We start from the raw sequence: 14,858 nt of genomic DNA, 5'->3' as shown, positions 1-14,858 counted from the left end.
TTGTCACTTGTCAATTGTCACTTGTCACTCAGTTGTGTTTATTTCTCAGATATGTGATTCAACCACATCCTCATGATATTACCAAGGATATTACAATGTTAATGTTAATTTTTTTATTTATTTACAACTAAGACATACCTATGGAGCGTTCAGGCAACCACTGTGAAATGAGGATAAAGCGATTCGCTTACTGGTTCACGGGTTTGGCCATAGTGGTCATAATTTGGAAGTTATGTCTCATTGAATCCAGTAAGTAGTCCCTTTCAGTTACCCAAACCCCACACGCGTCTTGTTGCAGGCGTGGACAATCTCCAGTCTATTCGAAAAATATTAGACTTCCACAAAGACCAGCTCGAATTAACCCAGCAACAGTTGGTGTTTCTGGAGAATCTAGCCAAAAAGAAGAGCGCCGGAGGGCTGCCTACGATTTACGCCGTCACCCCCACGTACTGGCGCCACGTACAAAAAGCCGAACTCACGCGAATCTCGCAGACGTTGCGTTTAGTACCGAATGTACACTGGATTGTGATTGAAGACTCTGAGACGAAAACTGATCTGGTTAGAAATTTAATAGCGGAGTCGGGGCTGGTGGTGACGCATCTGCATGCCAAAACGCCGCCGTTTGAGCAGCTCAAAGACAAGGTAACACTGTAGGATGGTACTTCATTGACAAACTATATAGGTTCCTCAAGGTGAAATTTTGTTGTTTGTGTCTACTAGTCAAAGTGACTGTTTTTAGAAAAAAGAACTTGAAGCTGTGACTTGCGGTGATGCAGAGTGCTTGCAGGACCCACGGTGGAAGCGCCACCGGGGGGTGGAGCAGAGGAACGCGGCGCTCAAGTGGCTGCGCTCGAACCTCCAAGTGAACAAAAACAACGGGATTGTTTATTTTATGGACGACGATAATACGTACAACGTGAAAGTGTTTGAAGAAATGGCGAAAGTGAAGAAGGTTGGGGTTTGGCCGGTGGGGCTTGTGGGGGGTTTGAATGCGGAGACCCCGATTTTGGACGAGAAAAGCGGTTTGTGACGATTATAACGATGATGATGATTTTATTTTCACGATTTTTCAGGCAAAGTCAAAGGGTACAAAAGTGGCTGGAAAGCGGACCGACCGTTCGCGATTGATATGGCGGGTTTTGCCATAAATTTGGATCTAATTTTGAAAAGCGAGGCTTCGTTTTCATATAAAATGGAAAAGGGGTACCAAGAGAGCGAGTTCTTGAGTTATTTTATAAAAAAGGAGGAGTTGGAGCCGCTGGCTGACAATTGCACAAAAGTTTACGTTTGGCATACAAGAACAGAGAAGCCGGTTGTGAACGGGGTAGTTCCAGGTTTAGAGGTTTAAAAGTAGTTTCAAAATTCCAATATGCATCTGTGATACATTTTTTGTGTACTTCCGGCGTTTTAGCGATTAGGTGAAAATAAAGATCCTTTCACACTAACATTTTACCACTCCATATATACATTGTAGAATAAATATGTACAGTAATAAAAATTAAGCCATATCTAGAATCCTGGGTATAGATGTAGGAACCCAAGTTGAGTTATTTTGTGACAGAAACACCACGTTTTGGTCAATGTAACACTGGAGCCCGTTGGAGCCTATCCTGTACACTTGTTTCGCTTCATAATACTTATTTGGAATAGGGACAAACAAAATCCCTCTTTCTTCGCAATTTCGGGCCAACATGTCTTTGTACAGACGGGGTTTAGAGCGTACAGTTTCGGCGAAACTCTGAAACACAAAAAAATATACATACTTAAGTCACGTTTAGTTACTAATGCATACCTCGATTTGTGGTGGCGGTGGCGGCGGCGGCGTATTATGTTCCATGCTATTTAGGTACGAAATCGACTCTTTCGCCCCCGGTTGTTGCCCCATATTCACCGCACGTCCCATAATATCAAGCGCCTTGTGGAAATTCTCTTTAATACTAGGCTGCGCTAGCAACTCGTCTGATAACATATTCTTCCACCCTGTATACCATTCCGTCACTTCGTTATAATTCGGGTTGTGATTCAGCCACATCGCTAACGTCTGGCGCCATCTCGGGAAAAAGAACTTATCCAAAATCAAGGTCATGTTCCCCACTGACAACATATCGCTCCAATCCATCACCCAATACCACGCCTCTGAAACACCCAACGTCAATTTCTACACACCCTTCACCCTTAAAGTACCTAGATGCTGTTGGTGTGGATTGATGACCAAATTTTGCATACACATCTGCAGTTTGGGCACGATGTGTTTGATAAGAAACGCGACGAAGACGCCCTCTGGCAGCACCCGTTGCCACGGTTTCAAAATGGGTTTCGCGGATTTGTCCGACGGGTGCCAGTTGGTCAAAGCCGCCCCCAGCTTCTCCTGGATGATGGGATAAATGACGGTTTGCAGCCGCGCATCCAGGAGAGGTATCCACGGGTGGATCCACACGTGTATCGGGATGATGTCCCTCAACGGGTTCCACTCGTTTACCTCGGCCTGGATCTTGGGCATGATCAGTTGGTCGTAAATGTTATCCAGGATCCACTGCGGCAGCAGCGGCATCCACGTCTCAATTAACGTAATCAGAGGATCGCAATCTTTCGGATTCCATGCGCTGCAAAGAATTTGGGTTGTTTTACACAGGGGTTTTTGTGAGGGCCGTGTCTTTTCGTGGATATAGCACACACGTCCTTAACACAAAATTCGTGTTATTAAACAAACACCCTACTGAGTGTCGGATATCCATTTATAGACAAACAATAAAGTAACTTACCTAACACAAATTCGCATTACAGGCATCCAAGTGTGCCATAAGAGACTATCATATGGCTGAATTCCCATATTATTACCTTCTAGTGTCCCACGTTGTCTGGGCTTGTCCAGAATGTCCTTCCAACGACCAAACACATCCATGTATTGCTTGGGGTTGGTCAGTGGGGACCAACTGGCGAGCGCGGAGGTCAAAAGCGGGCCGACTAAACCTGGCGCGAGCTCACCCAACTCATACCTGATAAACTCTTCATAGTGGTTGTCCTAAACCAACCCGCGCGATTATTTTACTATCAAAATAACACAAATCGCAGCAGGCGGCGCCTGCGCAACTCTGACGTCACGCGAAACGAGCTCGCTTCACCCCGCCTACCGCGATCGCTAAACTTCAACACAAACAATCGTTTTACCTGCAAATTATCAAAAATTTGAGCTACTTGCAGCAGCGACAACCCCAACGACGGATCCAACAACTTATCAACTATCTCAATCACGCTCTTCAGATTATCAACCAACTCGTCCTCTTTCTTAACCAACAGTTTTAAATTTTCTTGCTCGTTTTTCAAAGCCACGATTCTGTCTTGGTTGTGTCTGGTGCCGCGATCGATCCGAATAATATCTTGCTCACACATGTCCACCAAAACGTCCAAGTTGTGTTGGATTTCAGGCAGCGCGAAATTCGAACACTTCTTGTGGACGACGTCTTCGAAGTGCTCGACTCCAGGGGGCGCTTTTAACCCACTCAGGGCGTGATAGCCGCTCAAAACCCTCTGCTGCGGCCCCGTCATGTCAATAACTTTGACCTTACTCAACTCGCTGGCGGCCCCCATGTTACGAAAAGCCCCAGGTCGTTTACCCTTCTCGATCACGTCGTCGACGCTTCTGTAATAATAGCGCGTTTTTTTCTTAACCATGTCGCTCTTTTTCCACTTGTGGTCGCTTTTGTCGTCATCTTCGACGTCTTCTTGGATTTCCTGTCAAGTCAAGACGATAAAATAAAATTTCTGTGCAGTTTTGAAATTCGGGATTACCTTTTTCTTAGGGGGGGCGGCCGGTTTCTCGGGTCCGTAGGCGCCAATGGCGCCCCTGCCCTTCCTCAAGTGGGCTTCTACTGGAGCCGAGATCCCCTGCAAGTCCTTCCCCAGCCCCTTTCCCGGCTGGAACCCCATTTGCAGCAGCAGTTTGGCCCCGATGCCCTTTGTGTGTCTCTCCCAGTTGCCCACCCCTAGACTGGCGCCCCCTTTGTTGTTTTTGCCGCGCAGCCCCGCTATCTCCCCGCTGGGCTCGCTCACGGCCCCGAACCCTGCAACTCGTGCGTTACTCCAATTTTTCGCCCCTTGTGCCACTTACCCGCTCTCGGTTTGTCCTCCTCGTCGCTCGAGCTGTCTCTGGTCTTGAACGACGTCGTCGGCTTCTCGTCGTCGCTCTCTGCCTCCTTCTCTTCCTTCTTCTTGCCCGCTTGCTGCACCCCGCCGGCCACGAAACCGATGGGGGCCGAGTAGTTCTTAGGCTTGCGGCTTTTGAAAGACGGCCTTTCGTCTTCGTCATTGTCGCTGTCGTCTGCCCATACACCTAGACGTAATTCGTTAATTTGCTATCGCACGCACTAAACGAGAACAATTAGATGTGGAGTCAAGTTGTTACCATAGATCTGTTGGTGTTTTGTTAACTTTTTTCTACCACGGAAAAACTCATTGTCTAAATCGTAATCCGTTATTTCGAACTTCTCCATCTCGTCGTCCGACATTTCGGATGGGTTTTAGCACTTTGTTTGCAACGAAATCGATCGAAATGGCTGAATTCACAACATTGAGGTTAGGGCGGCGAGTTGACGCTTCGGGACGAAGGTGTCAATTTGTCGGTAAAGTAGAGACCGGTACACTTTTGCGTCATTGACGCACTACGAAACGAAAAATTTACGGAATTACAGGTGGCTACAACTCTGGTGATAGTTAACTTTTCAACCTTGACGAAATATAAATTGAAGCGATGAGATAAAAACACTAACATAAATCGATTTATACTTTTTTCTGAGACTATCTCGACTACATTATCACCGATTATTACTACCTTATTACGAAAACTACGTCGATAAATGTTGTGATAAAAAATATTGGGAAAATATTCCATCAATAATGTCTTTTTTGTGTTCACCGCCTCAAACCAAAAGAAATGTAGAAGATCCAAATCCCCCGACGTATCTCATAAATAAGTGCTTTTTCAGAACAAGCGAAGAAGCGTAATTATTTAGCCATGAAGGCTCTATCTAACCAAACAAAAGACTGGGGATGAACGCACATAAAAACATTCCTTTTCTGCATAATTAAGTAGGATTGAACAGATACAAAGGGGAACGCTGAAAGGAAGACGGGTAATAGAGGATTTTGTAAACAACGCCGAGAAACGAGTGGTCATTTGTCAACAAGCTTACATCAGACATTTGACTAATGAGTTCTATTTTGGTTGAAAATTATTGCCTTCTTATCGAAGTGAAAGGACGGACACCTCCGGTTTTCGCTTAATTTCCGTCTGTCTGTCTGTCGCGGATTAACTAGTTTTAAAAAGGAACAATTACAACCCCCAGCAACGTGTAAACTTTTACGAGCGAAGGTAGCTCTCCTGATAATGCAAGCCGGCAGTGAGTAAATGCTTCCAGAATCTGCGATGGCACTTAGTCGGACATAACACACGGTGTAATCGACGCTGTGCGTCTGGACTCTTAAAACAGGCGTTCGCCAGGCGTCTAGAGGATTATCAGCGGCGCTCGGCGTCAGTAACCGGCATCCAGCGTCGGTGGATGCACGTTTTGCGCTCGCGAGCAGTGCGCGTCGTGATAAAGCCGCCCAAAACGAACGATCCGTAAGTAAATTTGCAGTTTCTCGAAAGAAAAATCCAAAAGAGAGCTTTTCCGGAGGCAGCGAAAATGGCGGAGGCGCCGGTTTCCAAAATGGAAACAAAAGACCGTGATTGAATTAAACGCGGACAAAAGAGCACTTGTAAATTGCAATTAATCGGGATGAGGTCGTGTTGAATTTGGCGGTGATTGTCATTTATTTTTTATTCGGAGATTATTATTTTATTTTGAGTATTTACTTTGTTGAGGGTTCGGAGCGGCTTTCCCATTTAACATCGGCGTTATCGCTTAATTCGCCCTATTTATTATTTAAAACTGAAAAATAGCAAACATTAGCGGAAATTATTATTACGGCATTAAATTGATGGCGTCAAATTTATCGTACGACATGGGTCTTCCGCTACGTAATAAGATTCTGACGTGAATAATTTCCAGTCATAAACTCGAAAATAACACGAATGTTGGCTAGAGATAGCACGATTTTGGATGTTAGTACGATTTTCATAATGCGCTAAACCGATATCAGGATCATGATATCTGCAATATCGAAAATTTTACTCTAAGTCCAACTGATATCGGTATGCAAATATTTGTTTATTTGGGTTGAAGAAAAATTGCCACATTAATTCGTGATTCGCCGGAAATTAAATCAACTTTGTTTCTAATTCGGACGCAACAATGTCTTTATTTTTAGCACGGCGAGACATTAAATATAATTGTCGGGGTTAATTAAAAATTCCTTTTCGGCCATTTTCGCAACTATGCTGTCGTGCAAATTGATTATGGTCGGGCGAAAGAATTATCAGCGCAGTCACGTTCCCATAACCAGTTGTTCTGGTTTATGATATTAAAAAAAAACGGTGTCAAAATTTAGTCAGACTAAATGAACACTAATTATCCCAAAATTAATTGCACCTCTTTCATTAGTATGGCATCACATATTTATTGATTCAAAAGCCATACAATTACGGCAATTTACACACCTCGTTGGTACACGTTCCATTATTCTGAATAAATTTCCAAAATTTTTACACATCGAAAAAATTATTTACCCCAAAAAACTCGCTTTATTTTTATTTATCTTTATTCCACAGCAAATTAGAGCTTTCCAGCGCGTAACGATACAACAAATTTATGAAAAACAAATGTAAACATAATCTAAAACAAAACCGTGCGGCCAACAAAGCTCGACTTTTTTCAAGCCCTCTTAAAATGCGCAAATTTAATAAAGCACGACTAACTAACCCCACATTTCAGCCCCAAAAACCAAATTATTTACAACCCAGTCACTTGGTTATTTTTTTTACATTACACATTCATGCCCACTTCCTTCGAAATCCTCCAATTCTCCTACCAATTTTTATTCGCAAGCAAGCCACCCCGTCCCGTAATCCCCTCCGTGCCTGCGGGCATCCCGTAATTTCATAACGACCGTCAGGTGCTCACTACACATTGTATACAACTCGAAAATCGCCACAACGACAGTTCGGAGCTTAAATAATTAACTCCGGCACTCTGAATCGCTGACGAGGGTGAAACGCGAAGTACAAATAACCCTCGAACGAATCCCACGACACGAGTCGTATCAGTACTAATTACCGACTTCGATATAAAATCTTGACCCTTGATTTGGTGCCGTCGTTTTCAGAAAAATAGCGGAATCGATAGAGAGTGCGGGGAACGCAGGGATAAATCAGGCGCCTCGTGCTTAAAAATTGGAGTGAAGTGGTGGTGATTCGGCGGCGGGCTCCAGGAAGACTCACCTCTGGATAGAATACGGAGAAAGTCACGGGCTATCGCCGCGAAACGCGGCGGCGGCAAAAAAGTCAAGGTAAGTTGCTGGGGCGATATCGAATATTTATGGGAGAGTCAAAGAAAACTGCACGAATCAATTGTGTTGAGATGGGGATGAGTCGGGACGATTCGAGATTCCATCAGGAGTTCCTTTATATTTGTGAGCGGCGATCATTCAAAAACGGTAAAGGTTTTAATGGTCGTTAGTGTCGAGGCGGAGAGCGTGGATCAGAGCCGGGGGAAGTGATTGGTTTATGAGGAGGGTAATTTGTGATAAGAAAAACTCGCTGAGACAAATTGTTTGTTAGCATATCATTATTTTTTGCGCCGCCACAAGCAAGATGTTCGGCGGGGTTTGGCTCGAAAAAGACAATGAAAAATCGGTGCGGAGTTGTTTAAACAGAAATTCCCGCGACTCTGGAGTCTCAAGATCTTTTTAAATGGTTAAAAAAACAGCACAGCGGGTGCTGATTCACATTGTTTTTGTTTTTTTTAAGAAAATACCAAAGGGTTCCAAAATTTATTCGCGTTCTTAAAAAAAGACAGTCATTTCTCAAATTTTCTAAAACTAAATACCAAATGTCCCCAAGATTCTTTTTTCTACATCAGCATAGCAGGAGTCTCTCAATTTTTTTCATATTCTTAAAAGTTTGAGACTAGGGGAGCCCCAGATTCTTTAAAAGCGTTTTGAAAACAAAAGACACCAAGGAACTCCGAGATTCTTTAAAAATTTTCCTAAAACAAAACACGAGAGATCTTCAAGATTCTTTTACATTCTCAAAAAAGATTCTAGGTTACCCAGTGATTTTTAATAAATTTTCCCAAAACAAACCACCAGGGACCCCCGAGGACCTTAATCAATTTTCTAGAAAAAATACTAGGAGTTCCAAACATTCTTTCACGTTCTTAAAAAAATTACATTAGGGGACCCAGTGATTCTTTAAAAATTCCCTAAAATAAAACATCAGAGAATCTCGAGATTCTTAAAACTTTCTTCTAAAACAAAATACTAGGGGTCCCCCAAGATTCTTTCAGATTCTTAGAAAAATTACATTAGGAGACCACCAGATTCCTTAAAAATACTATTTCTAATACAAAATACTAAGGGTCCCCGAGATTCTTAAATCTTTTTTCTAAAGCAAAACGCTTGGGATCCCCAAGATCCTTTTGCAATAAAAAAAGACACTAGGGGACTCCGAGATTGTTTAAAAATTTTTCTAAAACAAACTACGAGAGATCTTCAAGATTCTTTCACATTCTCAAAAAAGATTCAAGGGGACCAAGTGATTTTTAAAAATTTTCCTAAAACAAACCACCAGGAATCTCCGAGATTCTTAATCATTTTACTACTAGAAGTCCCAAAGATTCTTTCAGGTTCTTAAAAAATGGCACTAGGGAATCCCAAGATTCTTTAAGAATTTTCCTAAAACAAAACACTAGGGATCCCAGAGATTCTTAGAGATTTTTTTCTAAAACAAAACACTAGGGGTCCCCAAGATATTATCACATTATTAAAAAAAAAGAGTCTAGGGATTTCGAGATCCTTTGAAAATTTTCTTAAAATAAAACACTGAGATTTGCAAGATACTTTCATACCCTTGAAAAACGATTCTAGGAGACCCTGTGATCCTTTAAAAATATTTCGTAAAAAATTACTGGGAGTCCCCAAGTTACTTTCACATTCTTAAAAAAAATGACACTAGGGGACCCCAAGATTCTTTAAGAATTGTCCTAAAACAAAACACTAGGGACTCCAGAGATTCTTAAAAAAATTTTTCTAAAACAAAACACTAGGGGTCCCCAAGATATTATCATATTATTAAAAAAAAAAAATTCTAGGGGATTTCGAGATCCTTTAAAAATTTTCTTAAAATAAAACTCTAGAGATCTTCAAGATACTTTCACACCCTTAAAAAAAGATTCTAGGGGACCCTGTGATCCTTTAAAAATATTTCGTACAAAATTAATGGGAGTCCCCAAGTTGCTTTCACATTCTTAAAAAAATGACACTAGGGGATCCCAAGATTCTTTAAGAATTGTCCTAAAACAAAACACTAGGGACCCCAGAGATTCTTAAAGATTTTTTTCTAAAACAAAACACTAGGGGTCCCCAAGATATTATCACATTATTAAAAAAAAAGATTCTAGGGGATTTCGAGATCCTTTAAAAATTTTCTTAAAATAAAACACTAGAGATGTTCAAGATACTTTCACACCCTTAAAAAAAGATTCCAGGGGACTCAGTGATCCTTTGAAAATATTTCGTAAAAAATTACTAGGAAACCCCAAGTTACTTTCACATTCTTGAAAAAAAGACACTAGGGGACCCCAAGATTCTTTAAAAATTTTCCTAAAACTACACACTAGGGACCCCAAAGATTCTTAAATCTTTTTTCTAAAACAAAACACTAGGAGCTCCCAAGATTCTTTCGCATTTTTAAAAAAATAACGCTTCGGAACCCCGAGATTCTTTAAAAATTTTCGTAAATTAAACACTAGGGGTCCTCAAGTTCTTTCACAATCCCAAAAAAAGATTCTAGGAGACCCAATGATTCTTTAAAAACTGTCCTAAAGCAAAACACTAGGGGCCATCGAGATTCTTTAAAAAGTTTCTTAAAATGAAAAACTAGGAATCTTCAAAATTCTTTCATATTCTTTAAAACAATACAGCCAGTGATTAAAAAAAAAATCCTGAAACAATAAAACAAAACCTTTCTACTAACACAAAATGCTAAGAGCCCAAAGATTTTTTCACAGTTTTTACAAAAAGACACTAAGAAACTCCGAGATTCTTTAAAAAATTTCCAAAAACAAAACACTAGGGATCTTCAAGATTCTTTCACATTCTCAAAAAAAGATTCTAGGAGACCCAATGATTCTTTAAAAACTGTCCTAAAGCAAAACACCAGGGGCCCTCGAGATTCTTTAAGAAGTTTCTTAAAATAAAACACTAGGAATCTTCAAAATTCTTTCATATTCTTTAAAAGAATTCAGCCAGTGATTTAAAAAAAATCCTGAAACAAAAAAACAAAACCTTTCTACTAAAACAAAATGCTAAGAGCCCCCAAGATTTTTCACAGTTTTAACAAAAAGACACTCAGAAACTCCGAGATTCTTTAAAAAATTTCCAAAAACAAAACACTTGGGGTCTCCAAGATCTTAAAAAAATATACTAGAGGAAAAAAATTCTCGGCGATTCTTTAAATATTTTTCTAAAATAAAACACCAGGAAACCCAGAGATTCTTAAATCGTTTTACTAAAACAAATCACCTGGATTCCCCAAGATTCTTTTATGTTCTAAAAAAGAATACCACTAGGGAAACCCGAGATTCTTTAAGATTTTTTTTCAAAACAAAACACTAGGGGTCCCGATGATATGATCACATTATTAAAAAAAAAAAGAAGATTCTAGGGGATTTCGAGATCCTTGAAAAATTTTCCTAAAATAAAACACTAGGGATCTTCAAGGTACTTTTACACTCTTAAAAAAAGGTTCTAGGGGACCCAGTAATCTTTTAAAAATATTTAGTAAAAGATTAGTAGGTGTCTCCTAGTTACTTTCACATTTTTAAAAAAATGACACTAGGGGACCCCAAGATTCTTTAAAAATGTTCCTAAAACTACACACTAAGGATCCCAAAGATTCTTAATTCTTTTTTCTAAAACAAAACACTAGGAACTCCCAAGATTCTTTCGCATTTTTAAAAAAATAACGCTTGGGAACCCCGAGATTCTTTAAAAATTTTCCTAAATAAAACCCTAGGGGTCTTCAAGATTCTTTCACATTTCCAAAAAAAGATTCTAGGAAACCCAATGATTCTTTAAAAACTGTCCTAAAACAAAACACCAGGGGCTCTCGAGATTCTTTAAAAAGTTTCTTAAAATAAAACACTAGGAATCTTCAAAATTCTTTCATATTCTTTAAAACAATACAGCCAGTGATTTAAAAAAAAATCCTGAAACAAAAAAACAAAACCTTTCTACTAAAATAAAATGCTAAGAGCCCCCAAGATTTTTCACAGTTTTAAGAAAAAGACACTAAGAAACTCCGACATTCTTTAAAAAATTTCCAAAAACAAAACACTTGGGGTCTCCAAGATCTTAAAAAAATATACTAGAGGAAAAAGAATCTCGGGAATTCTTTAAATATTTTTCTAATACAAAACACCAGAAAACCCGGAGATTCTTTAATCGTTTTACTAAAACAAAACACTAGGATTCCACAAGATTCTTTTATGTTCTAAAAAAGAATGACACTAGGGGAACCCGAGATTCTTTAAGATTTTTTTTCAAAACAAAACACTAGGGGTCTCCAAGATATTATCACATTATTAAAAAAAAAAAAAGATTCTAGGGGATTTCGAGATCCTTGAAAAATTTTCCTAAAATAAAACACTAGGGATCTTCAAGATACTTTCACACTCTTAAAAAAAGGCTCTAGGGGACCCAGTGATCTTTTAAAAATATTTAGTAAAAAATTACTAGGTATCTCCTAGTTACGTTCACATTCTTAAAAAAATGACACTAGGGGACCCCAAGATTCTTTAAAAATTTTCCTAAAACTACACACTAGGGACCCCAAAGATTCTTAAATCTTTTTTCTAAAACAAAACACTAGGAGCTCCCAAGATTCTTTCGCATTTTTAAAAAAATAACGCTTCGGAACCCCGAGATTCTTTAAAAATTTTCGTAAATTAAACACTAGGGGTCCTCAAGTTCTTTCACAATCCCAAAAAAAGATTCTAGGAGACCCAATGATTCTTTAAAAACTGTCCTAAAGCAAAACACTAGGGGCCATCGAGATTCTTTAAAAAGTTTCTTAAAATAAAACACTAGGAATCTTCAAAATTCTTTCATATTCTTTAAAAAAATACAGCCAGTGATTTAAAAAAAAATCCTGAAACAATAAAACAAAACTTTTCGACTAAAATAAAATGCTAAGAGCCCCCAAGATTTTTTCACAGTTTTTACAAAAAGACACTAAGAAACTCCGAGATTCTTTAAAAAATTTCCAAAAACAAAACACTTGGAGTCTCCAAGATTTTAAAAAAATATACTAGGAGCTTTCTTTTTTCTAAAACAAAACACTAGGAGCTCCCAAAATTCTTTCGCATTTAAAAAAAACATAGTGGGGGCACCAAGATCTTTCAAACTATCTCAAAATCGAAGGTCAGGTTGTTTCAAAAATAAAAATTCAAGGGGTCCTAAGACTTTCACATTCTTTAAAAAAATTGGTCTAACATTATTTAGATGGAAGTTTTAGTTCTCTCAATCATGGATAGTTAAAAACACGGAAACGGTCGACCTACTTTTTCATACTCTAGCTTCTTTTCATCTATCTTAAGTGCAGAATGTAATAAAACTGATACGTCATTTCCGTGTGACGTCTTAGCGCTGCGACGCTCCACTCCCGATGGCGTTTTCTGTATCCAATTTTGAAAATACCCAAACTCCCCCATTTCGTTGCCCCATAAACAACGTTGTCATTCAAGAAAGCCGCTCGCCCTGATGAGGGCGAATTCTTGGCCGCCTGTCCGAGAAATTCGCCCTCAAAGTCATTTTCGCCGTGTTAACACAAGCCCCGACCCCAATTCAAAACTTCCCAACTGTCAAAGATGAACTTAGCGCCCCAGTGTTTATTAAAGACGCCCCGACGCTGGGAAATAGTTGCCGAAGGCGACGGAAATTGCACACAAGCTCCTCCAACCCATAAACCAACAACACTAACAAACAATCCCACTTTAAACAAACTCGTACTTTTCCAAACCGTAATGACAGATTTACCGCACTAACGGCGCAATTTTAGAGCGCCCTCTTAACAAGCCGAATAAAAACTTTATCGTCATTTTCAATTATAATCTTTATGGGCGTCGTAAAAATTTTCAGCCGTTGTCTTTAATTCGGTAACACCCCCTATCAAATTTATTATCGGGTCTTTATCGCTCTTCCATCTGTTTAGTGCTTGCTGTAAAAGCGACAGGCTTTTACATGTTTGGCGAAAAAATACTCAAAAACCTGATTTGCACGGATCTGCGATCGATTGCGGCCATGAGGCCATTAAAATTATCGGTAAATGAAAATTTTTAATGTTGGGGAAGATGAGTGACAAATGGTGATAAGGTCTGGATGGAGATATGAGGGAAATTTGGGGTCTGAAAGAGCTTTTAGAGTTCGTGTCAAGCTTTTCAGGATGTATAAATGCATGTCGCTGCTACGGGCAATTGGGTTTGCGGATCGGTTTCAGTGGCGGGGAACGAGGCGGGATTTGGGAACAAATGGATGTAAACTTTGGTCTTGGAACTATTAGTGGGATTTTTAACTAGAATTGGTGATTTTCTAATGAGCTTATTTAAAAGAGCTTCATAAAAACCAACAACCAACAAAAATCGAAATCTAAAAAGTCGCGAGATAGAAAGATCGAGCAACCGAAACATCAAAAATTCGAAAAATTAAATATAGAAAAACTGAAAAATCCACAAATTGAAAAAATTCCCAAAATCGAAATGCTGAAAAGTTAATAAATCGAATAAAAAAATCGTAAAATTGAAAAATCAATAAACTAAAAAATCAAAAATTTAAGAATTCAAAAAATTGAAAATCAAAAATGTCGAAGAACTGAAAAATAGAAAAATCGAGAATTCGAAAAATCTAAAATTTAAAAACTTGAAAAATTAAAATATCGAAAAATTAAAGATTCGACAAATTGGAAAACCAAAAAACCGAACCATCAAAAAATTGAAAAATTAAAAAATATAAAATTTAAAATCGAAAAATTGGAAAACTGAAACATTAAAAAGTCGGGAAATCGATGAGTCGAAAAGACGAAGAATCGAATAATTGGCGAATCGAAATTTTGAAAAATCCCAAAACTGAAACACCGAAAAAATGAAAAAGAACTCTATAATTCGAAAAATAAACAACTTGAAAAATCGAAAAATCATCGAGAAATTGAAAGCTGAGAGACCGAAAGCCGAAAAACCAAAAAATTGAAAATTTAGAAACGTCAAAAATTGAAAATGGGAAAATCGAAAACTGAAAATTCAATCATTGAAAAATTCCAAAATTCAAATTACAAAAATTGGGAAATCGAAAAACCGAGAACTCAAATTGAAAAACTGAAACATCGAGAAACGAAACAAAAATTGAAAAATCAGAAAGTTTAAAAAAAAAAAATTCACGAATCGAGAAATTGCAAAATCGTGAAATTGAAACAGGAAAATCCAGCAATCGAAAATTGAAAAAAATCTATACATCGAAAAATCGAGAACATGAACAATCAAATGATGGAAATCTCGATAAATCGAGAAATAGAAAAATTGAAAAACCAAAAAATCTAAAACTGAGGGGTCGAAAGAAAAATTCAGAAATCAAAACATCAAAAAACTGACAAATTTTAAAAATTGCACAATTAAAATATCGGTAAGTTGAAGAATTAAAAACTTAAAAATCAA

General features: G+C 38.7%; 2 protein-coding genes across 3 annotated transcripts; one reads left to right on the top strand and one right to left on the bottom strand.

Moving 5' to 3' along the window:
* Positions 1 to 31: 31 nt before the first annotated feature.
* LOC135123331 (galactosylgalactosylxylosylprotein 3-beta-glucuronosyltransferase I-like) lies at positions 32 to 1,445 on the top strand. 2 transcript variants are annotated; one of them, XM_064047877.1, is made up of 4 exons: positions 32 to 249; positions 299 to 642; positions 740 to 1,022; positions 1,074 to 1,445. In XM_064047877.1, the coding sequence occupies exons 1-4, from the start codon at positions 141 to 143 to the stop codon at positions 1,346 to 1,348; spliced, it is 1,011 nt and encodes a 336-aa protein (XP_063903947.1). In that variant the 5' UTR covers positions 32 to 140; the 3' UTR covers positions 1,349 to 1,445. The 2 variants fall into 2 exon arrangements, with proteins under 2 accessions (XP_063903947.1, XP_063903956.1); XM_064047886.1 differs by having other exon boundaries at positions 34 to 249; positions 788 to 1,022.
* Positions 1,435 to 4,606, bottom strand: LOC135123339 (tuftelin-interacting protein 11). Its single transcript, XM_064047900.1, has 8 exons — positions 4,403 to 4,606; positions 4,109 to 4,330; positions 3,790 to 4,061; positions 3,169 to 3,732; positions 2,763 to 3,022; positions 2,185 to 2,603; positions 1,793 to 2,136; positions 1,435 to 1,738 (listed from the first exon to the last, which is right to left on the bottom strand). Exons 1-8 carry the CDS (start codon positions 4,503 to 4,505, stop codon positions 1,499 to 1,501), a joined length of 2,424 nt encoding a protein of 807 aa, XP_063903970.1. The 5' UTR covers positions 4,506 to 4,606; the 3' UTR covers positions 1,435 to 1,498.
* Between the last annotated feature and the right edge of the window lie 10,252 nt (positions 4,607 to 14,858).

The sequence above is a fragment of the Zophobas morio genome, unplaced genomic scaffold (genome assembly GCF_036711695.1).
Source record: "Zophobas morio isolate AGI-343-1 ecotype UQ-CSIRO unplaced genomic scaffold, CSIRO_AGI_Zmor_V1 ptg000002l, whole genome shotgun sequence".
Classification (NCBI taxonomy): domain Eukaryota; kingdom Metazoa; phylum Arthropoda; class Insecta; order Coleoptera; family Tenebrionidae; genus Zophobas; species Zophobas morio.
The sequence above is the reverse complement of the archived record's forward strand: the minus strand, read 5'-3'. Positions and strand labels throughout refer to the sequence as shown.